Below are 21,647 nucleotides of genomic sequence, written 5' to 3' on the forward strand. Positions count from 1 at the left end.
CAAAAACTAACAAGGCTGCACACAGAAGTAACCCAGAATACATTAGGCCACGAATTTCAGAGGTAAGAAATTGTACCTGCGTCCCGGTTGTAGCTGCCTCTTGTTCATGGTAGCCTTAGATCTATAAAACTCTGTTAATGTGTTTTTCAAACAGATGATGTATTTACTTCATTTCCGCTTTGTAAACTCTATTCTTAGAAGCTCATGATTTGTACTACCAGTCCTTGGGGAATGTATAAGATTTAGATATTTCTTTACTTAATTGCTTTATTAATTGTTATTGGAATTAGTTAGTGGTTTATTGGCTTACCTAGCGGGTTGGGTTAGGTGCCATCATGACTAGTAGATTTGGGGTCGTGACAGAGCTAGTAGTAGAAGTTAGGAGGGTGAACGACATGTTGATGGCTATTAAGCTGGTTGTGGGAGGGTCTATTTTAAATGTGATTAGTGCTTACGCGTCTCGAGTGGGTTTGGACAAGGAGATTAAGAGGCTATTCTGGGAAGAATTTGATAGGTTGGTACGTGGCATTCCGCTCACCGAGAAGTTATTCATAGGAGGGGACTTCAATGGTCACATTGGGGCGACATCTGCGGGGTATGACGGCGTGCATGGAGGCTTTATCTTTGGAGTTAGGAATGGAGGAGGTACTTCATTGAACTGTGCTAAAGCCTTTGATTTGGTGATTGCCAACTCGTGTTTTCCGAAAAGGGAGGAACACTTGGTTACATTCCGTAATTTGTTTTGCCAAGACTCAAATTGATTATCTACTCCTCCGGAAGTGCGATAGGATTTTGTGCATTGATTGCAAGGTTATACCAAGCAAGAATCTCACGACTAAACATAGATTATTGGTGATGGACATAAAAATCGTGGGGAAGAGGGCTGTGTATGGTCAACCCAGGATCAGGTGGGGTTATTTGACTAGTGACAAAGCACAGAAGTTGGGGGGACGTTGTTGGCTATGAGAGCATGGAGAGGTAGTGGGGATGCGAGCTGTATGTGGACTACCATAGTGAAGAGTATTAGAGTAGCTGCGAGAGAAGTGTTAGGGGTCTCGAAGGGTTTCTCTGGCAGCCACAAAGGTGACTGGTGGTGGAGTGAGGAGGTACAAGAGAAAGTTGAAGCGAAGCAAGTGGCGTACTTGACTCTTATAGAGAGCATGGATAAGGAAGCGAAGAGGATGAACAGAGAGAGGTATGGGAAGGCTAAGAAGGAGGCGAAGTTAGAGGTTACTGCGGCTAAGACTGTGGCGTTTGGGCATTTGTATGAAGAGCTTGGGGCCAAAGGCGGGGACAAAAAGCTATATAGGCTAGCCAAGGTGAGAGAGAGAAAGACATGTTATCTCGATCAAGTTAAGTGTATCAAAGATAAGCAAGGTAGAGTTTTGATGGAAGAGGCTCAAATTAGACAAAGATAGCAGACATATTTCCATAAACTCCTAAACGAAGAGGGTGATAGGGACATTGTGCTGGGCGTCTTGGAGCACTCCGAGATGCGCCGAGATTTCGGGTATTGTAGGCACATAATAGTAGAAGAGGTCGAGGGGGCTATGTGTTAGATGCATAGGGGTAGAGCTATCGGGCCAGATGAAATACCTGTGGAATTTTGGAAGAATACGGGTAGGGCAAGTTTGGAGTGGCTCACTAGGTTGTTCAACGTCATTTTTAGGAAGAAGAAAATAACCGATGAATGGAGGTGGAGTACGATGATTCCTATGTATAAAAACAAGGGCGATATCCAAAGTTGCAATAATTATAGGGGGATTAAGCTGCTAAGCCATACTATGAAAGTTTGGAAGAGGCTGGTTGAAGTGATGGTGATGACCAGTGTGTCCAGTTCTGAGAACCAATTCGGTTTCATGCAGGGGCGTTCGACCATAGAAGCCATTCACATTGTTAGTAGATTGGTGGAGCGGTATAGGGAGATGAAGAAGGACTTGCACATGGTGTTCATTGACCTAGAGTAAGCATATGACAAAGTCCTGAGAGAGGTGCTCTGGCGATGCTTGGAGGCTAAAGGGATCCCAGTAGCCTACATTAGGGTTAAGGACATGTATGATAAAGCTAAAACTCGGGTAAGGGCAGCGGAAGGAGACTCGAAAAACTTTCCGGTTATGATGGGTTTGCACCAGGGATCGTCTCTTAGTCCATTCCTATTTTCCTTGGCGATGGACGCATTGACGAGACACATTCAAGGTGAGGTGCCATGGTGTATGTTATTTGCTGATGACATAGTTTTAATTGACGAGACGCGGGGTGGTGTTAACGAGAGGCTGGAAGTTTGGAGGCAGACCCTAAAGTCTAAGGGTTTCAAGTTGAGCAGGACCAAGATGGAATACTTGGAGTACAAGTTCAGCAACGGTACCCAGGAAGGGGATATCGAGGTGAGGCTTGATACGCAAGTCATCCCCAAAAGAGGTAGTTTCAAGTATCTATGATCTATAATACAAGGTAGCGGGGAGATTGATGAAGATGTCATGCATCGTATCGGAGAAGGATGGATGAAGTGGAGGCTCGCTTCCAGTGTCTTGTGTAATAAGAATGTGCCGCTGAGACTTAAAGGTAAGTTCTACAAGGTTGTAGTTAGACCGACTATGTTGAATGGTGCAGAGTGTTGGCCGGTGAAGAACTCTCATACCCAGAAGCTAAAAGTAGCTGAGATGAGGATATTGAGGTGGATGTGTGGGCATATATGGTTGGATAAGATTAGGAATGAAGTTATTCAGGATAAGGTGGGAGTGGCCCCTGTGGAGGATAAGATGCGGGAGGCGAGGTTGAGATGGTTTGGGCATGTTAAGAGGAGAAGTATAGAAGCCCCAGTTAGAAAGTGCGAGCGGTTAGCCTCAATGGGTAATAAAAGGGGTAGAGGTAGGCCTAAGAAGTCTTAGGGAGAGGTTATTAGGCGGGACATGGCGCAGTTGGAGCTGACTGAAGATATGGCCCTAGAAAGGAGTGTGTGAAGGTCAAAGATTAGGGTAGAAGGTTCGTAGGTAGTCGAGTGTTTCTCTTTGTCTTACTCAATTCGCTAGCATTAGTACAGTTTGATATCTTTTATCCATAGACGACTATTACTACCTAGAGTTTGACTGCATTCTTGGATTCGATCTTATTTCATCTTGCTGTTATTCCTACTTGTTGCAGTTACCTTTTCTTTTTTAGTCGTTCTCTAGCCGAGGGTCTATCAGAAATAGCCTCTCTGCCCTTCCAGGGATAGGGGTAAGGCTGCGTACATCTTACCCTCCCCATACCCCACTTGTGGGAAACTACTGGATTTGTTATTGTTGTTGTTGTTATTAGGGTAGGGGTAGAGGTAGGGGTGGGTTGGGGGCGGGGTTGGGGGTAAGTGTGTGGGATGGGTTGGTGGGGGATGAGGAATAGGGTGGAAAATATTGAAGAAGAGTTTAGGAAAATATTTTCCCTTTTCTTAATAGGGAAAATATTTCCCTCCTATTGGAGGAAAATATTTTTCAAAATATTTAAACCAACCAAATATGAGAAAATTGGAAAATATTTTCCGAAAAATATTTTCCTTCATACCAAACACACCCTAAGTTTCCATCTTCTTTCCTTTCGAAATAAAAGTACCAAAATCTGAAGCTGCTGGTCTAACAGAAAGCCTAACAGAACTAAATTCAGAATCAATTGATATAGAATATGTATCATCTTATGTTATGTAATTATTATTTTTTTACATGTGCATATGTAGTTAGAGATGATCGCAATAGTTCATTTGAACCACATAACCAATCTAAATCCGCCTCTTGCCTCAAGTTTAATCCTTGGAATTAAGCGTCAAATTTCGACAAAAGAATCAAATACCCTTTGATTCACCAAAACTCCATCTAACTAGTTTCATTAACAGAGATAAACTTGACATTGAATAACAGTTTTACCAATCCTGAACCTTGGAACCACTGTGAATCCTATACGGGGTTCATTTACTGGTGATCCGTTAGACATCAAGAATGCTTCTTCATTCACACTCTCCATATAAACATTGGTAAATCTACATCCTTTGCTCACTTGAAACATAGCAACCTCGGGGTCGAAAGAAAAGGCAAGACAATGCAGTAGCCAAATGCGCTTTGCCATTTCCGCAACGTGCAAAACAAAGCTGTCTCTGGGTACTCACCAGAATTTAGTAAATTCCTACGATCCAAATCGCCAAAAAGAGAACTCTCCATTTCGGGGTGAAGGAGTTTCAAGTACTTCGCGCGACAAAATCTTGCAAATGTTGATTTTGGCTTCAAGGCTAAGTAATCTGATGCATTAGCAGATAGTAGCGGAGGCAGGATCTCCACGAAGGGGGTTCAAAAAGAAAAAATTTATAAAAAATTATAGCTAATGGAAATTGAACCTATGACCTTACAAAAGTTTTGAACCCCTTTGACCACTAAGCTACACTTTTGGGCTATGTCAAAGGGATTCGAAACGTAATATATAGAGGTAAAAAACAGATTTTGCCTTATATATATAATGTAATTTTTAGGCGAAGGGAGTTCGGGTGAACCCCTTCCGCCCCTGTTAGCAGATCTCAGTTTAATCTGTTGAAAAATAACTTCTGTTGTTTCTTCTCCACTGTTTGGGATTCCTTTGAGATTGAGAAGTGTGGATAATTGAAATTTGAAACCATCATACATCTGTCGGCAAACAAATGATTCAAATGCATAACATTTGTCACTTGATTTCAAGAACATAACACCAGGTTGAATAGACAAGGCTGCAGCATCTAAATTCCCCCCGAATCGACCTAATTGTCTGCTGAAGGAACATAGTAAAATGGCTGGGGCTTAATTTTGTCAACTGAAGATTGTCAAGATCAGAGACTTGCTCACTCATTTTTAATCTCTTTTCAAGCAATTTGTTCTCTTTATTGAAAATACTTTTCTGCTCCTTAATTTCTGCTAAAACCGGAGTTGTCTCCAGGGAATAGTACTCATCAAATTGCTTCTTTAAGTAGCAATTTTTCAATTCGGACAGACTTTTCAGCTCGGACACGATCACCTCATCAGCAGTTTGAATAAACTCGGGGTCATATGGAGATTGAGCGATTTGCAACTGAGCATATGCAGATTTAACAGCTGAGATGCTCGCGAACAGGTTGGCTAGAAAAGCTTCTGTGATAGTGATTATGACGACTATAAAAATGATGAGTGTTAGAGCTTAAGAAAAAAGCAGCACCTTTAACTCTTAACTCGAGACAAATTAGAGCAAAGGGAATTTCTTTTTTGTACTTTCTTTGAATACCGCAGAGTCAAAATGGGAATAAAAGAAGAGATGAACAGAGGTGGAGAAAGAAAAAAGAAAAAAGTGAAAGAGAATCACCTTTTGACATAAAAATAACAAAGTCACAAGTTCTTTGTATGGTAGATAAAATAGTACTATACATAATACACTAGCTTAATAATTAAATTGAGTATATATCGACATAAATTTAGAAATTTCGAAGTGCATTACTGCATTATACTAAATATAGTATTGCGAGGGGTAGGTTTGACAAAAGAATATTAGTATAAGTTTCCATTGTCTAACTTAACAATAGTATTGATTGTGAATGAAAGATAGTTTCTTGCCTATTTCGCTAAGTCAAAAGTCTTGCCATAAAGCCATCAAAATACTACCTTACATTTGATAATGTTCCAATTTTATCTGTTGAAATTAACAAAATCCTAGTATATCACTAATAAAGGATGAAAAGTGCATATTTTGAGTGTGTATGTGCACTATTTCTTGGGTGAGTTGCGGAAGTTCACACCGCTTTTGAAGTAAAAATATGTTCATGACGCTTTTCTTATATGTAGGAACTTGCACGGAAACAAATCAAATAAATAAATTGGCGAAAAAAGTCACAGATACCAAACTGAGGTTTACTTTGTTAGTGTTTACCTTTAAAAGCGGATAACAATTGAATTTGTAAGTGATTTTAAAGATACGTGGATTAATTTGATATAAAGCGATAAATTAAGTCAAATTGAACAAATAAAGATAAAATAGATTCAAACCACACGAGGAGGATAGTTTGAGCCTTATTAAATTTTTTACCCTCGACCCGGGCTTGCTATAGCCAGCACAGATGAACAAGAGAAAGAACTAATCATAGAGAAAATAATAATGTACTGCTTTTGAATGCCTGTTACAATGTAACCATTGAATAAAAATCATATCCTTTATATATAAAAATCACTGCCCTTAGTTAGTCGTGTGCAACCGTTTGGTAGTGCTTTTTCGAGGTCTTGGAGCTCGAACCGAATCTGGGGGGCGTGGTCTCGATGGATCCGATGGTAAGCGCTCTGTTCGAGCCTTAGCAGGAGAGGTATATCCGGCCGGTCCAGGATATAACGGCCCTCCATTAGTCGTTCTTGACTGCCCGACCATGTTCCTCGAAGTCGTTCAAAGCTAGGACCGATTCTGAACCATGACTCGATGAGACTCTTGCCCCGATTTCGATCTCCTGTCATCATGTCTCGAGCTTGGCTTATTTTGTTGGAGACTGGGGGTTCCATAAGCCTGATTTTACCTGTATACAGATAGTCCCCTCGTTTATCGGAGAGTAAACGACGAGAAATGACATGAGCTCCTGATTCTTACTTCGACACATCACGGCAGAAACGACAAAACATCTGAAACGTCACGTCAGTCAAGTCATAATGTCATTAAATGCATGTCAGCCGCCGGTCGGCCGTCCTTGGACGTGAAACGTCGCTGAACTCCTATAAATGCCCTCTCTTCTATTCATTTTTCACTTTACACCAAATCTTCTACCTTCGTACCTTCAGGATTTCAATATAATCTTGCGTTTTTACCCCCATTACCCAAGGTTCTTCAGTACTTTACAAAAACTTTTAATCATCTCCTACTCAAGCCCAACAAGTCTGATCTTTCAACTTTCACTCTTTCTCTATCTTTTTCAATCTTTGTTTCTTCCATAACAATGGCAAAACCCTCAAAATCTGTTCCTCAGAAGGATGCTCTTTCTTCCTCGTGACCGACCACTGAGGTCGTGGAGACCGTCTCCGATACGATTGTTGATGGACCAACGGAAGAACCCCCCTTGAAGATGTTCATTCCCGGTGGTTGTTCGGTCACCGATAATTTTAAGGTTGAGAAGCCTTCTTCTGTACAGGGTCGGTGTGAGGAGGCCTCAACATACATCTGCTCAATTACCAAAGAGGTCCTCCCCACGGTCCAAAAAGACTGCAACTGGGTCGACAAATACATAGTGGTTCCCGACCCCGAAGAGGCCATTACCACCCATGTCGAGGGATATCTAAGTGTTTACACTTATCCCTTTACATTTGGCTCGGTAGACCCGATCATTTTCGACTTTTGCAAGAGGTACAACGTGTGCCTAAGCCAATTCATCCATCGCTAAAGAGGACCGTGATCCTCTTCCAATTTTTTATGAACAAAATCGATGGGTTCTCGTTCACCATCGATCATATACTTCTCTTATATAATCCCCGAATCTTCTGGGGGTGGTGGACTGATAAAGCTAGTACGCCGGGCAAAGCCCTGTTCTTGAGCATCGACGAGGACCAGGATCGGGATTGGTAAGGACGTCTTGTTCAAGTGAGGACCGTCCACCTGGTACCGGCCGAGTGGAGGCTGTTCCCCGAAAGGTGGAACGCATAAAGTAAGTATTCCCTTTAAGCGTCGATTTTATGACTTATCTTACCTTTTCTTATCGGTGCTTGTTATGTTGTTGCCCTTTCTTGAGTTACGAATGCTATCCCTCGACTCAAGGAGTGGGTCGAGGGCATTCTGTCTCAGATGCCCTACTCCGAGCGCTTATGGTGTAAACTTTCAAAAGGCCATTGGAAGGCCCATTCCCATGGTAAGGTTTTTTTCCCCAACAAGTCGTAGTGAACTTTTTCTTCTAACATCGCGTCCTTATCTCCTTTATTTTACTTTGCAGGTTGGCCTAAGAACGTTGAGCTTAGACCTTCGGTAGGGGCGAGGACTTTCTCGTTGAGTCTCCTACTCTGGGGAAAGTCGGAGAGAGAAAGAGGAGGAGAGCTCCAAGTTCCCCGAGCTCGTAAAAAAAAAAAACAAGGAGAAGGCTGGTGCGCAAGCCAAAGGAAAACACCAGCTCCCGAGTACCTACTTCGGACTTGCTCTATCGGCTTAGTAACGAGCCCGATGAGGAAGAGCCTTTTGTTTTTGTGGCTCGCGAGTCATCACCCCTCGAAGAGTAGGAGGCCGTCGAAACAGAGACCCGTGAGGCCGATCTGCCTCAGTCCAGGGAGGTCGATGAGGAGGTCGGGGCTGAGGCTTCCCGGGATACGGGAAGTGCCTCAAAGGAGGAACTTGGTGTGATAGACATCACCGAGTCACCCTCGTTTACCAAGTCTATGTACAACAAGTCCTAAACTGTGAAAGAACGACCCAACGAGGGGGCCCACGGAGCAAACTATCCCCTCCGCTGTGTTTTTGATGGCGTGGATTCCACCATCACGGAGGATGTCACCAGGTTAGGTAACTTAGAGGTACCGAGGAAAATTCCATTCTCGGGGGCAGGTGGGCCTAACTCGACCCCGTGATTGGTCAATCGGATCCCTACCCCGAGTGCGGATCATAGTTGGAAGCGGTCAATTATCATTATCGTTTCGGAGGATTTTCGGGTTTTTTTCGCCCCCATAGGGGTAGCCAGTTACCTCCGGTGCCTTGTGATTGAGGAAGACTAGGCTAAAACTAATGAGGTAGACTCGCTATGCTTGTTTAACGAAGCACAACGGGCGCTGAACTGGGTAATCCTTGATAATCCTTGATGACTCCAATTCTTCTTCTGATATTTGAACTAATTTTTTGATAGTTCTAATATCTTTCCTCATATTTGCAGGCCTCGGTGCTCCACCATGAGATCTTCCTCCGATACAAAGATGAGTTGAGTCAACTCAAGGACGAAGCCAAAGAGCTTACTGAGAAACGAAACATGTATAAACTTCTCAGCGAGCAACGCGAGGGTGAAATTAAGAGCCTCCGAGCCGAGTTGGATGCGGCTGAGAAGGAACATGTCGACCTGTTGGAATATGTAAAAAAAATTAAAGTTGGTGATGATGAGCTAGACACGGTGTCTAACGGTCAGAATCCACAGGTCCAGCAAAAGATAGATCGGGTTGAGCAGCTCCGGGCTGATATAGACGAAGTCAAGGCCATGGCCGAAGAGTGGAAGGGCAAGATGGACCGTTTGGCTTCTGCAAAGGAAACAACCCGGGAGAAATTGGCCTCGACGGAGGCCCAACTTTGATCGATGAAGGAGAAGGCAGAGGCACGATCCTAGAAAATTAACAAGCTCCAGTCTCAACTGAGCTCGGCTGTTGCCGATCGGGAAACCCTCATCAAGGAGCTTAAAGCAGCCAAGTCAGTGGCTGAGATAGCCTAGGTCGATGTCGATGAGATGGTGGCCCAATAAAAAGCTGATGATGAGGCTGCTCAGGAGTGCCTAAAAGCCATAGTCGATCATGCGAAATGGTAGTCTCGGAGGGAGGCTCTCGAAGAGGTTCAAGCCCGGGGGTTCGATTTATCGGTCGAGCTTGAAAATGTTAAGAGGTTCGAGGCCGAGGTCAAGAAGTTGGAGTACCCCGAGGATGAGGAAGATTCTGAGGGTTCGGAAAAGTAAAAAATATCCGAGGATTAGGCTTTGGAGTGCGAGGATTAGGCGAGGATTAGGCTTCTTAGGTGCCTTGTAATTTTTTGCTTTTGTACCTTTGTATTTTGTTGAGGCCGTTTGGCCTTTGTGTGTGTGTGTGTGTATATATATATATATATATATATATATATATATATATATATATATATATATATATATATATATATATATATATATATATATAGAGCTTTTTCCCTTATGCAATTTTCAAGCTTGTTTCTTTTTGCTTTTTTTCTTTATAATTGCAAAGATTTCGGATGCCTTAGCACGTAATAATTAGGTCTTATTTGGAGGTTCGAACATTGTTCGTTTTCAAGACTATTTTGCTTAAGGATCATGGGGGGCTTGGTATGGCCGGAAGCTTTCCCCTAAATGTTCACTTAGGATTTTTTATAAATTTGCCGAGGATAGCCTTCAAACCGCTTTAGAAATTTTGAAGGACTTATGTTTTGGTTACGGATCTCGGACGTCTCCGAGCTGTTCTAGGACGGCCGTAGCCTTTTAAGTTCAGGTATTGCCCAATGGTATCGTTACCCCGAGTTATCCAGCCTTGCCCAGGACGATACTTTCGAATGGGGATGGTCGTGGCCTTTAGAGTTCGAGCACTGCCTAATAAGCTTTGTGCCTCAGAGCTTCGATACCCTGGGTTGCCCGAGCCTAACTTGGATGATATTCACCGAGTGAGGGTGACCTCTTGGATCCGGATAGAGAATGCCCTTGGGCTCGGTATTTTTAAGGGACCGAATGTAGAAATATTTAAGGGACAAAATATTTATCCGCAAGAAGAAACTTTCTTTCATTTCTATACAGGGTTACAAATGCGCACATGCTTCGTGTCAAAGCTTGGGTGCTCTATGTGGGCACAGTTCATTTGACCATTTGTCCCTTACAATAAATCCTATCTACCGAGCCTAGGTAGTTCCAGCATAAAGTTTCTCTCCTTGCCAAAATTATTATCCGAGGGTGATGGCCCCCAGTATCGGAGCCCGATCATAGAGAGGCCTCAGATACTACTAATGTGGTCCTTGACTCTGGTCTTTAATTCTAAGTTATCACGATCCACCATTGCCTCATTAAAACCTTGCCAGAAAACCCATTTGGGATAAAATCGGTCTAAGGAAAAAAGAGTGCAACGCGTGCTTTCAGACCTAATAGTCATATCCTCCCTGAATTGTTACCTGCAAGTTTTAGTCTAATATGTAATGAAAACAAATGAATGGTGTCGTACCTCAACAGTAGTATCGTTTTAAGTGGGCCACGTTTGTCACGCCCCAAACCTGGGGAGGCGTGGCTGGCACCCGGTGCCGTGCTGGCGCGAGAGAACCATTCTGTAACTCATGATAGTTCTACCAAAATTAGAATATACATAGGTCGAGTTAGTTGAACTCATTCCTTTTGTAACTATCATGGGCCCACATGGCCACAACCCATAATGTACAATTGTAAGTGGGAAAACATTGTATCAATGAACCATCTTTCTTAAAATATGAATACATATGGGCCGTTAAGGCCTCTGACATACTATACAAAATGAACCTCTGTCTACAAAGCCTCTAAGATTATTTGACATCAAATGGGACAGGGTACCGGCCTGCCCATAAGTCTGTAGAAAAACTCTGACACGATGACTTATAGACTTGGCTACACTCCGAATGAGGTGGAGTCTTACCGATCCTTTGTTGAATGCTGACCTCGTCTACTATGAGGGCTTGTCAAACTGATTATCTATACCTGTAGGTATGAATTCCGCGTCTCCAACAAAAGGACGTCAGTACGAATAGTATACAGAGTATGTAAGGCAGAACTAAAATATATTCATAAGTCAACATTAATTAAAGACATATAAGAATCAACCTGAATCTCTAAAGTGCCACTGTATATGCATACTTAGTATACTTATATATATAATTTATCTCCTTTAGACTATTATCCATATCGTATGATGCATGACTACCCAACTGATCAGTGATAACTGCCCGACCGGCCGTTGCGTGGTGGTAAATGCATGACTACCCGACCGGTTGTAGCTCGGTGGTAAATGTGTAAATGCCCAACCGGTCGTAGCTCGGTGGTAAATGCATGACTGCCCGACCGGCAGTAGCTCGGTGGTAAATGTGTAACTTCCTAACAGACCGTAGCATAGTGGTAAATGAATATGTATATTTGCTCAATCGGCCATAGCACGGTGGTAAATGCATGAAGATGCATGTATCACTATATTATAAACATTAACATCTTTATCATATATCTCAATAGAGACCTAGGAACGTACTTAGACATACCTGAATATAACTTTACAGGAATAAATAACATAGACATTATTAACTGCTAAGAGTAGAACCACTTATGGAATAGCATTACGTTTATATATCATTACTTGGATCATGCTAAAAGAAATTGAGGGATAGCCTTAACCTACCTGAACCGATTCTCTTGACAATTACTCTAACACATATCTTTTGCAAAAACATGTAACGGCGGATCGAAGTAGGGAAACATTCGTGTGATATTCTTGAGAAAGTTTGTACCGTGCTTCCTTAGAATTTGCAAATCCCGTTGATATTACCCAGTATAACCTCGTATGAAATTCTTGAAGCAAATTACGTTTCCATAAGCATTGTAAAGGATTCATTAGGAATTCCTTCAATTCCATCTGTTACTACATGTAGTCATAAGCCTCAATTTTGTGGTTTTGGGAGGCCTTTTATATAAGTGAGTTTGTGGGACCCACTTGAATAATGACTAAGCCACAAGAAGAATTCTCCTAATGCCACCTTATAACATAATATCCGTAGTCACATTTAGGCTTAATTAACTTCACACATGCTGCCACGTTAAGGAGATTAATCAACCTTATCCAAATAAACTAATTAATTAGTTAATCTACCACTAAAATTACTAATTACCCAATTATCCACATAATTAAGAATTATCCCAAATTACTTAGAATACTACTCACTTTTAACATACTTTATACACCCTACTATCATGGTCATGTGGTACCTTGTATGACACTAGTCCATAAATAACGGGTATTATAGCTTGGACCGTATTTTATTCCCAAATTGTCATACTCCGACAGAACTCATTTTCTTCGATTCGCTTACTCTCTCATTCACGAATTTATTTATCACTTATTTTGAAATAGCGTAATACTTATAATATCAAAAATAGTCTTGTCCTCATCCTAAAGTACTACTATTAAAATATTAAAATATTAATAAATTATGGTATCATATAAAATCAATACATACACTATTATTTCATTAAAATATCTATGTAAAAATACATATATTTTCTCAACTTCTAATTTCCCTAATCTCATATAAAGAGTATAAATTTTCGTACGCTTAATTCTTAAAATAGTAAAAAGATAACCTTCTTTTCTTGTGAGAAAATAATTTCTATCTTTACAATAAAGAAAATCTCATAAACTTTCTTATATTCTTTGTATAATTTAAAGCATATTCGAAAGTAGTAATATTAATAACTATATAAAATCATATTTTTCAAACCTTCTTTTACAAAAATATTCCATTCAAAATACCATATCAAATGTATATAATGGTATCAAGGTTGTTAAACTTACGGGGTCTTACAATAACCTATTCACAATTCCTTTATAACCTCGTGAATGGTTTTAATCCCTTCAAGCTCATATGAATTACTACAACTCATCCTAGTATTAAAGTACGGGATGTAACATCCTTCCCCCTTTAGAAACATTCGTCCTCGAATGTTAACTCTTAGAGATTTACAAAAAAATTTCTAGGGTCTCCTCTGTAAACTAATCTAAACTCAAACCTTTATCTGAAGTCTGGACTATTCACAACCTCTTGTACTTGAGTATCTCGTATCTTCTTCACCTTTACCTTACTTACCTTTCAATCTCGCATTGTATCTTCTGTTTCTTTCATAACCTCCCTTTCATATAGGTGGAAATTATGCCTTAAAGCTCTACTGTGATATCTACACCTCTGGTGTATACAAAATCTGGTGAAAGCTTCATACTGACTTCTTACGACTCAGCTCTATGGCACGATCTAGAAACAAAAGAAGGGTAACATTTCCTAAATACCCTATAGCCTCTCAATTAAAAATATGTGGTGCGCAATACACCCATAAGTGAGACTATACTAGGCACGACTTTATAGACTCCCTAGGACACGACTTGCTATAATACCACTTATGTCATGCCCCAAACCTAGGGAGGCGCGGGCTGGTGCCCGGTTCTGTGCTGGCCCGAGCGAACCGCTCTGTAACACATGATTGTTCGACAAAAACTAGAACATACATAGGTCGCGTTAGCTGAACCCATTCCTTTTGTAACTATCATGGGCCCACATGGCCATAACTCATAATGTACAATTCTAAGTGGAAAAACACTGTATCAATGAACCATCTTTCTTAAAATATGAATACATATGGGCCGTCAAGGCCTCTGACATACTATACAAAATGAACCTCTGTCTACAAAGCTTCTAAGATTATTTGACATCAAATGGGACAGGGTACCGGCCTACCCATAAGTCTGTAGCAAAACTCTGACACGATGACTTATAGACTCGGCTGCACTCCGAATGAGGTGGAGTCTTACCGATCCTTCGCTGAATGCTGACCTCGTTTACTATGAGGGCTTGTCAAACTGATTATCTATACCTATAGGCATGAATTCAGCGTCTCCAACAAAAATACTTTAGTACGAATAATGTACCGAGTATGTAAGGCAGAACTGAAACATATTCATAAGTCAACATTAATTAAAGACATATAAGAATCAACCTTAATCTCTGAAGTACCACTATATAAGCATACTTAGTATACTTATATATATAATTCTTCTCCTTGAGACTATTATTGTCACGCCCCGAACCTAGGGGGCGAGACCGGCACTTGGTGCCTCACATATCCTTGCGTACCAACTTGCAACTAAGGGATTCTGGACATATAATGTCATACTTTGGCCATGGGCCACATTGCAAGACAATTGCGAATGCTGACTAAACATCAATATAATGCTGGGCCGACAAGGCCGTCATAACTACTACAACTGGCAAACCAAAAACATATACATAAAGGCCTACAATCCCAAAGTACTACACTAACTGACAGGATATGTCTACAAGCCACTACTGATGGATATACTATTATCAGAACAGGGCCCTGACCTACTAATATCATATATACATTTATACACAATATGTACATAAAGCTCTAGACCCGGCAACTCTAAAGGGCATGGAGCATACCGATCAAGCTGTACTCGGGCAACACCTAATGAGGAGGTCTACCCATCTGTCTTTCTAAACCTGCATGCATGAAATGCAACACCCCCAGAGAAGGGACGTCAGTATGAAATAATTTACCGAGTATGTAAGGCAATATATTGAAAGCTAAAACTGAACTGATAATATAATAACTGAAAGTAACTGGGAGTCAAAGATAATCTGAAGATATGCTCACCTGTTGATACTGACTCAACTCTCTCAATATAGTAAGTAAAATAGTTGTCCGACCTTATAAGGCTCGATATATATAACTGCTCTTCCGTAGTAGGCTCGTTCATATGCACTCGGGCTTACTAAGCTCTGTATCTCGGCCATGCTAGGCTCGCTCATAGGCGTTCGGCCATAGTAGGCTCGGTATATAACTTACCATCTGATCAGATGTTGCCCAATAGGGGCTTGCCCATCGATTATAGCTCGATGGTAATGAAAATACTCTAATACTGTATATATAGGATCTCTGCTTTCTTGACTGGAAGAAGACAATACTCAATTAAATATGAAGTCCCGATAAAGAGAATATTGTAATTTATGAGACTAGGATAATGTATATAAATTCGGGAGTATGAACTTTTCTTTATGGCTTGTTATCAAACACATGTAATTACGAGATCATGCCAAAATGAAGGAAGGGCTTAGCCTTAACATACCTGAGCCGGTTCTCTTGACAATCCCTCTAATACATGTCAATTGCAACAACATGTAATCGGCAAGATCAGAGTAGGGAAGAATCTGTATGATATTCTTGAGAAAGATTGCACCGTACTACCTTAAAATTTCAACACCTCACGTTGCTAACGTTGGAATCCTTGTATGAATTGTTGAAGCAATCACATTTCCATTCCAAAATATGTATGATACTTTGCTGAAGATTCCTTTCCTCACCTTGTAGAGACATAAGTATCCCCTTAATAATTGAACAATTCAATTTTTTAGAAAGGTTATCTTTTAACCTTTAGATGGCCCCCAATTCTTTAGGTTGGCTAAGCCACTAAACACCCTAACTTTGCCACCTTCAAATATGTATTAAGAGTCATTTTAACCAAGACTCATTGGCTGCCATGTTTGGGGTTCAAGAATGTATCCAAAATTTCTTAATTACTTAATTATCTTAATTACTTACTTAATCCCTCACTAAAAATTCATAATTACCCAATTATCCATATAATTAGGAATTATCTCAAATTACTTAAAATACTACTTGCTTTTAAAACACTTTATACACCTTACTATCATGGTCATGTGGTACCTTGTATGGTACTAGTTCATAAATACCAGGTATTTTAGCTCGGACCGTATTTTATCCCAAAATGTTAAACTTCGACGAACTTTATTTTCTTCGATTTGCTTACCCTCTCACCTTCACGAATTTACTCGTCACTTATTTGAAATAGCATAATGTTTATAATCTCAAAATAATCTCATTTTCGAGCTTACGTCGATTAACTTACGACAAAACTTTAACGTACAAAAATGCGGGATGTAACATCTCATTTCCGAGCTTTCATCAATTTATTTATGGAGTACTTTCAAGTACAAAAATATATGGGGTGTAACACTATTCCCCCCTTTGGAACATTCGTCCTCGAATGTTGACTGATGCACTTATCATTCTCATAACCCATAGCTCTTGCGAATACTTTAATATTCTCCTTGCCATTTAGGCAAGTGTTCTTTGAATAAATCCAAAGGCCAGGGCATTCTCCCCCCCCCCCTTTAGTCCTCTTTCTCATACCACGACTTTCCTCCAGCTCTTAGCCAATCTCTAGGCCTCAATTTGTGAACATATACAAAATTATGTCAAATTGTCCCTCTGGGCGTCATTAGCTTTACTACATCTAAGTAGGCCATACTATACCATAACTCTTACTTTGATTTATTGTTACTGAGGTCTGCGGCCAAACTCCAGGTTACTCTTGTTGCTTATCCTATATGCATAAAGCTAAGTCTTTTAATGCTTCCTCATTACTATTCATCTTAAGAATGACGATCTAATCTCAGCTCATACTTTGTGACTTTTGTCCATCCATTATTGATTCACCTCAATATTGATCTACAATATACCACTGATAACTTAAAACTTCTTACGTAATACATTGCCACTAAGGCTTATATTGCATCGAGGAATATTTGAAGTGATTTTCCTGATCCACTTAGGGGGATACTGTACTTCAATAATTGTATTTTATAGCATCCCAATGTGATTCACCTTACATGAGAATTTTAATTTCATACAATCCATGAAATCCTCTTCAAATCATTACTCAATCGAAGGCTAAACCTTCATCCTTTATCACAGTTACACCTTTATTCTACTACCAGGGCAACATTCTATCTCTTCCAAATGCTACTAGTCTTAGATTCCTTTGAGTTCATTCAGGCTATACTGAGCTTTCTATAACTTAGAGAAGCCATCAACTATCTTGTTTTTATGGGCTTAATCCCGAGGACTCATCCATTTCTCGTTACCTTCTCACTCACCCTTTTTTGTCCTTACTCTTGTTTTCCTAAAACCTTGTCACTCTATCATACTTTAGCTTGCGACCCATACATATCCATTTATACTACTCGTAGCCTTCCTTCAACTTCCTTGCACCACGGATTTTCTTGTGTTATTCTGGAACATCAAGCGAGACATTGTATCGTCTCCAACTCTTCTTTACTCTCTTAAATAGATCTCTCGGTGCCTAGAAACCATAGGCTGGAAGATATGTCACTAATGCCACCGCTATCATTCCTGGATACTGAATCCCAACGCTTCTAGGCCTCTATCTGAAGTATGGATTATTCACAACCTTTTGCACCTGAGTATCTCATACGTTATTCATCTTTACCTTGCTTACCATAAAATCTCGCATCGTATCCTCTATCTCTTTCAGAACCCCACTTCCACATAGGTATGATTTACATCCACAACTTGAAACTCTATTATAATACTTGCACCCCTGGCGCATACACAATCCGGTTGGAGCTTCATACTGACTTCTTATGAGGCTGGTACTTTTCTAATTGGCTTTATCATAGAGCCGTTATAGAATATGGTTGTTGTGCTATCTCTCTTGCACCTCTGATATTAAGATTTATTCTGCCATGTTCTCAATCATGATTTGCATAATTCTCTAGGTCCAATAATCAGACTTTTGATTTACTTAGTTGATTAAACTCTTTAGTTTCCTCTTCCTTCTGATCAACCTTCATGTATGCTTAAGCTATCTTCCGATCTGCGGCTCCTGGTATTAGTTATTACTTTATCCTTTCATGGGTGCTATGGAATATCCATGATAGAATCTTCTAACAATTCAATCCTTTGTCTAAGCCATGGGCTCAATTCTTTCTTTTAACTTATACCGGAGTCTTCTACGGATGTATGAATGTCAACATATATGATGTATGGATAATACTCTAAACTTGTAAGTGTGTTCATAACGTAACTAACTCTGGATCATTAATCGAATAATTCTTTTCATTCCTTCTCAACTTTCTTTAAATGCAAACAATTGCTTTTCCTGGTTGTTCTGCCACTTGTTGCGTGCATACTTAACTTATCTTAGTGCCCATACATATTGGAATTCCATACAACTCAGATAATATTGAATTTACTTCCCGTCCATTAGCCATGGTAGGTGTCACTTTCTTATGGAGTGCATACAACGTTGTTGTGAGACTGTTGTTATACAATCACTTCCTCTTTAGGTCACTGAGCTTAGGTTGAAGCCTTCCTCCTTACTTCCTCAGCTAGTATTTTATTGTAGTACTTAGGGAGGACCCGCTGACTCTTGTAATGTTGCAACCTTGTTATATTGTATACCCGAAGAAGTTTTTGATTTTCTTACTCGTCTATAAATATCCGTAGTTACATACCTCTGTGCACTTGTGCTCGTGCGGTTGCTTCTGAACTGAAGTTTTGACTGTCTTCCCAGTGGCATTCTCCTTTATTTCCGTAATACTCATACGATACCTTTAACTACCCCAACTCCTATCTGAATATTTCTCAAGGGTTCCGATGTAATATCTGCGAGATTGAATTCCCCATGTTGGGGTTCACTATGTTCATCTTGCATGATCTGCGGATTTGTCAGTAACCTCTTGTCTAGCCATGACTAGGCTCTTCCAGAATCAACTACTAATTACTCGTTGACCCATTCTCATATCAATATCCCGCAAAATCTTTCTTCGTTTATTTTCTTTGTCTTAACTTACCTCTCGCACTGGCTCCTTATTTATCAATAACATCCCAGGCAGGAACCCTTACTTCATTTCCTTGACGTCGTGTTTGCATAATGTTCTGAAATCGTAGCATATCTATAGGATTTGAATAAGTGCAATTTCATCCCTTTCTCATTTTTATCGCACTCTTTCTATAACATTCCATACTGATTTCTATCACTCTGGGTTTAACTTTTCCTTTTGGTAATCACGTTAGAGTCACGAACTTATTTCTCAAAATGAGGATATGACTTTATGTCCTATACTCTTTTGTTGTCTTAAGGCCTATCACCTCTCGTCTCTTCCTTCACCTGACTATGGACCTTGTAATACCGTCATCATTTTTGATCTACCGTTATTATCCATGTATCACAACTTACTCATAATGCTTCCTTATCTCTCTGATCATTTCCCTGCTAATATTTCTGCCTATCCCTTTCTTGTGAAAACTTCAATAAGACATTCTTTTGCTTTTAGCTCCCCTTGCTTCATCTACTGGCTCTTCGGGTTGCCGAACATTCTTTCTCTACTAGGGACGGGAGACAGACTAAGGTAATATTTATCCCTTCAAGGCTTCCAGTGCCTATCTTTGTAGTACTCATATCTAGCTATACTATTTTAGAGTGCACCCTCTGGGTGTCTTACAAGGAGATCTATTAGGACATTTGCAATATCCTCCAGAAATATCAGCTAGCGCTAATAATCCATTTACCATTTTGGGTTACCCTAACCCCAGTTAGATCCTGATATCATGCCTTCTCTTATACTACTTCTGTTAGCCCCCGTAGGGCATAAATGAGATGGGTATAGCCAATTGTATATACCTTTTTTATTGTTGAAGGTAACTCAAAAGGCTTATATTCTTCTGCGATAATCTTCATTAGCTGGGTAGCTCGTACCCTTTTTCATCTTGTTTCTTTTACTTGCTGAAACTTGTGTCTAGTTTTTGATTCTCTTATACCTTTTTACCGTAAGAGTGGATAAATATTCTTACCTTAAAGCTCCTTATCAAGAACCTTACACATTTTAGCACACGCATGATCTGCTGAAGACCATACATTTACTCATCATAAGAATCATGCAAAATCGAGTTCCTCTGACTCAACTCTTCCACAGCTATATCTCTTATCAACCGTCTTTCTGGATGTAGGCATTGTCGTATTATGAAAAAGATAGAGCTTAGGAAATTGAGCTCTACCATACGATCTACAGTAAGAAGAAAGAATGTGACAATCCTAAATGCCCTGTAGCCTCCTGCTTATAAGTGTGGTGCACAACACACCCATAAACAAGACTCTACTAGACATGACTTGTAGACTCCCTAGGACAGAACTGCTCTGATACAACTTTTGTCATGCCCCGAACCTGGGGGGCGAGACCGGTACCCGGTGCCTCACCTATCCTTGTGTACCAACTTATGACTAAGGGACTCTGAACATATAATGTCATACTTTGGCCATGGTCCACATTGCAAGCCAATTGCGAATGCTGACTAAACATCAATATAATGCTGGGCCGACAAGGCCGTCATAACTACTACAACTGGCAAACCAACAAAATATACATAAGAGGCCTATAATCCCAAAATAATACACTAACTGGCAGGATATGTCTACAAGCCTCTACTGATGGATATACTGTGATCGGAACAGGTCCCCGACCTACTCATATCATATATACATATATACACAAGATGTACATAATGCTCTAGACCCGGCAACATCGAAGGGCATGGAGCTTACCGATCAAGCTGAACCCGGGCAACACCTAATGAGGAGGTCTACCCGTCTGTCTTTTTGAACCTGTATGCATGAAATGCAGCGCTCCCAGAAAATGAATGTCAGTACAAAATAATATACCGAATATGTAAGGCAATATACTGAAAGCTGAAACTGAACTGATAATATAATAACTGAAAGTAACTAGGAGTCAAAGATAATTTGAAGATATGCTCACCTGCAGATACTGACTCGACACTCTCAATATAGTAAGTAAAATAGTTGTCCCACCTTATAAAGCTCGGTATACATAACTGCTCTGCCATAGTAGGCTCGCTCATAGGCGCTCGGCCTTACTAGGCTCTGTATCTTGGCCATGCTGAGCTCGCTCATAGGCGCTCGACCATAGTAGGCTCGGTATATAACTTACTATCTGATCAGAGGTTGCCCAATAAGGGCCTGCCCATCGATTATAGCTCGATGGTAATGAAAATATTGTAATACTGTATATATAGGCTCTCTACTCTCTTGACTGAAAGAAGATAATACTCAATTAAATATGAAGTCCCGATAAGGAGAATACTGTAATTTGTGAGACTAGGATAATGCATATAAATTCGGGAGTATGAACTTCTCTTTATGACTCGCTATCAAACACATATAATTACGAGATCATGCCAAAATGAAGGAAGGGCTTAGCCTTAACATGCGTGAGCCGGTTCTCTTGACAATCCCTCTAATACACGTCAATTGCGACAACATGTAATCGGTAAGATCGGAGTAGGAAAG

The 21,647-nt window shown here is 40.4% G+C and overlaps 2 protein-coding genes and 1 pseudogene across 2 annotated transcripts; 2 read left to right on the top strand and 1 right to left on the bottom strand.

Moving 5' to 3' along the window:
• Positions 1 to 395: 395 nt before the first annotated feature.
• Positions 396 to 761, top strand: LOC142175296 (uncharacterized). The gene has a single exon (XM_075241882.1). The coding sequence runs from the start codon at positions 396 to 398 to the stop codon at positions 759 to 761; it is 366 nt and encodes a 121-aa protein (XP_075097983.1).
• Positions 762 to 962: 201 nt separating this feature from the next.
• LOC142175297 (uncharacterized) lies at positions 963 to 1,967 on the top strand. Its single transcript, XM_075241883.1, has 2 exons — positions 963 to 1,319; positions 1,866 to 1,967. The coding sequence occupies exons 1-2, from the start codon at positions 963 to 965 to the stop codon at positions 1,965 to 1,967; spliced, it is 459 nt and encodes a 152-aa protein (XP_075097984.1).
• A 2,122-nt stretch (positions 1,968 to 4,089) lies between these two features.
• Positions 4,090 to 7,255, bottom strand: LOC107806612 (uncharacterized; annotated as a pseudogene).
• Between the last annotated feature and the right edge of the window lie 14,392 nt (positions 7,256 to 21,647).

Source organism: Nicotiana tabacum, chromosome 21, assembly GCF_000715075.1.
Source record: "Nicotiana tabacum cultivar K326 chromosome 21, ASM71507v2, whole genome shotgun sequence".
Lineage (NCBI taxonomy): Eukaryota > Viridiplantae > Streptophyta > Magnoliopsida > Solanales > Solanaceae > Nicotiana > Nicotiana tabacum.

What these genes read in the sequence shown, in the direction of transcription:
- LOC142175296 (XM_075241882.1), top strand. Translation starts at nt 396, where the DNA reads ATGTTGATGGCTATTAAGCTGGTTGTGGGAGGGTCTATTTTAAATGTG.
- LOC142175297 (XM_075241883.1), top strand. Translation starts at nt 963, where the DNA reads ATGAGAGCATGGAGAGGTAGTGGGGATGCGAGCTGTATGTGGACTACC. An exon ending in AGCTATATAGGCTAGCCAAG is followed by an intron (nt 1,320 to 1,865) that starts GTGAGAGAGAGA and finishes GGTTTCATGCAG; the next exon opens with GGGCGTTCGACCATAGAAGC.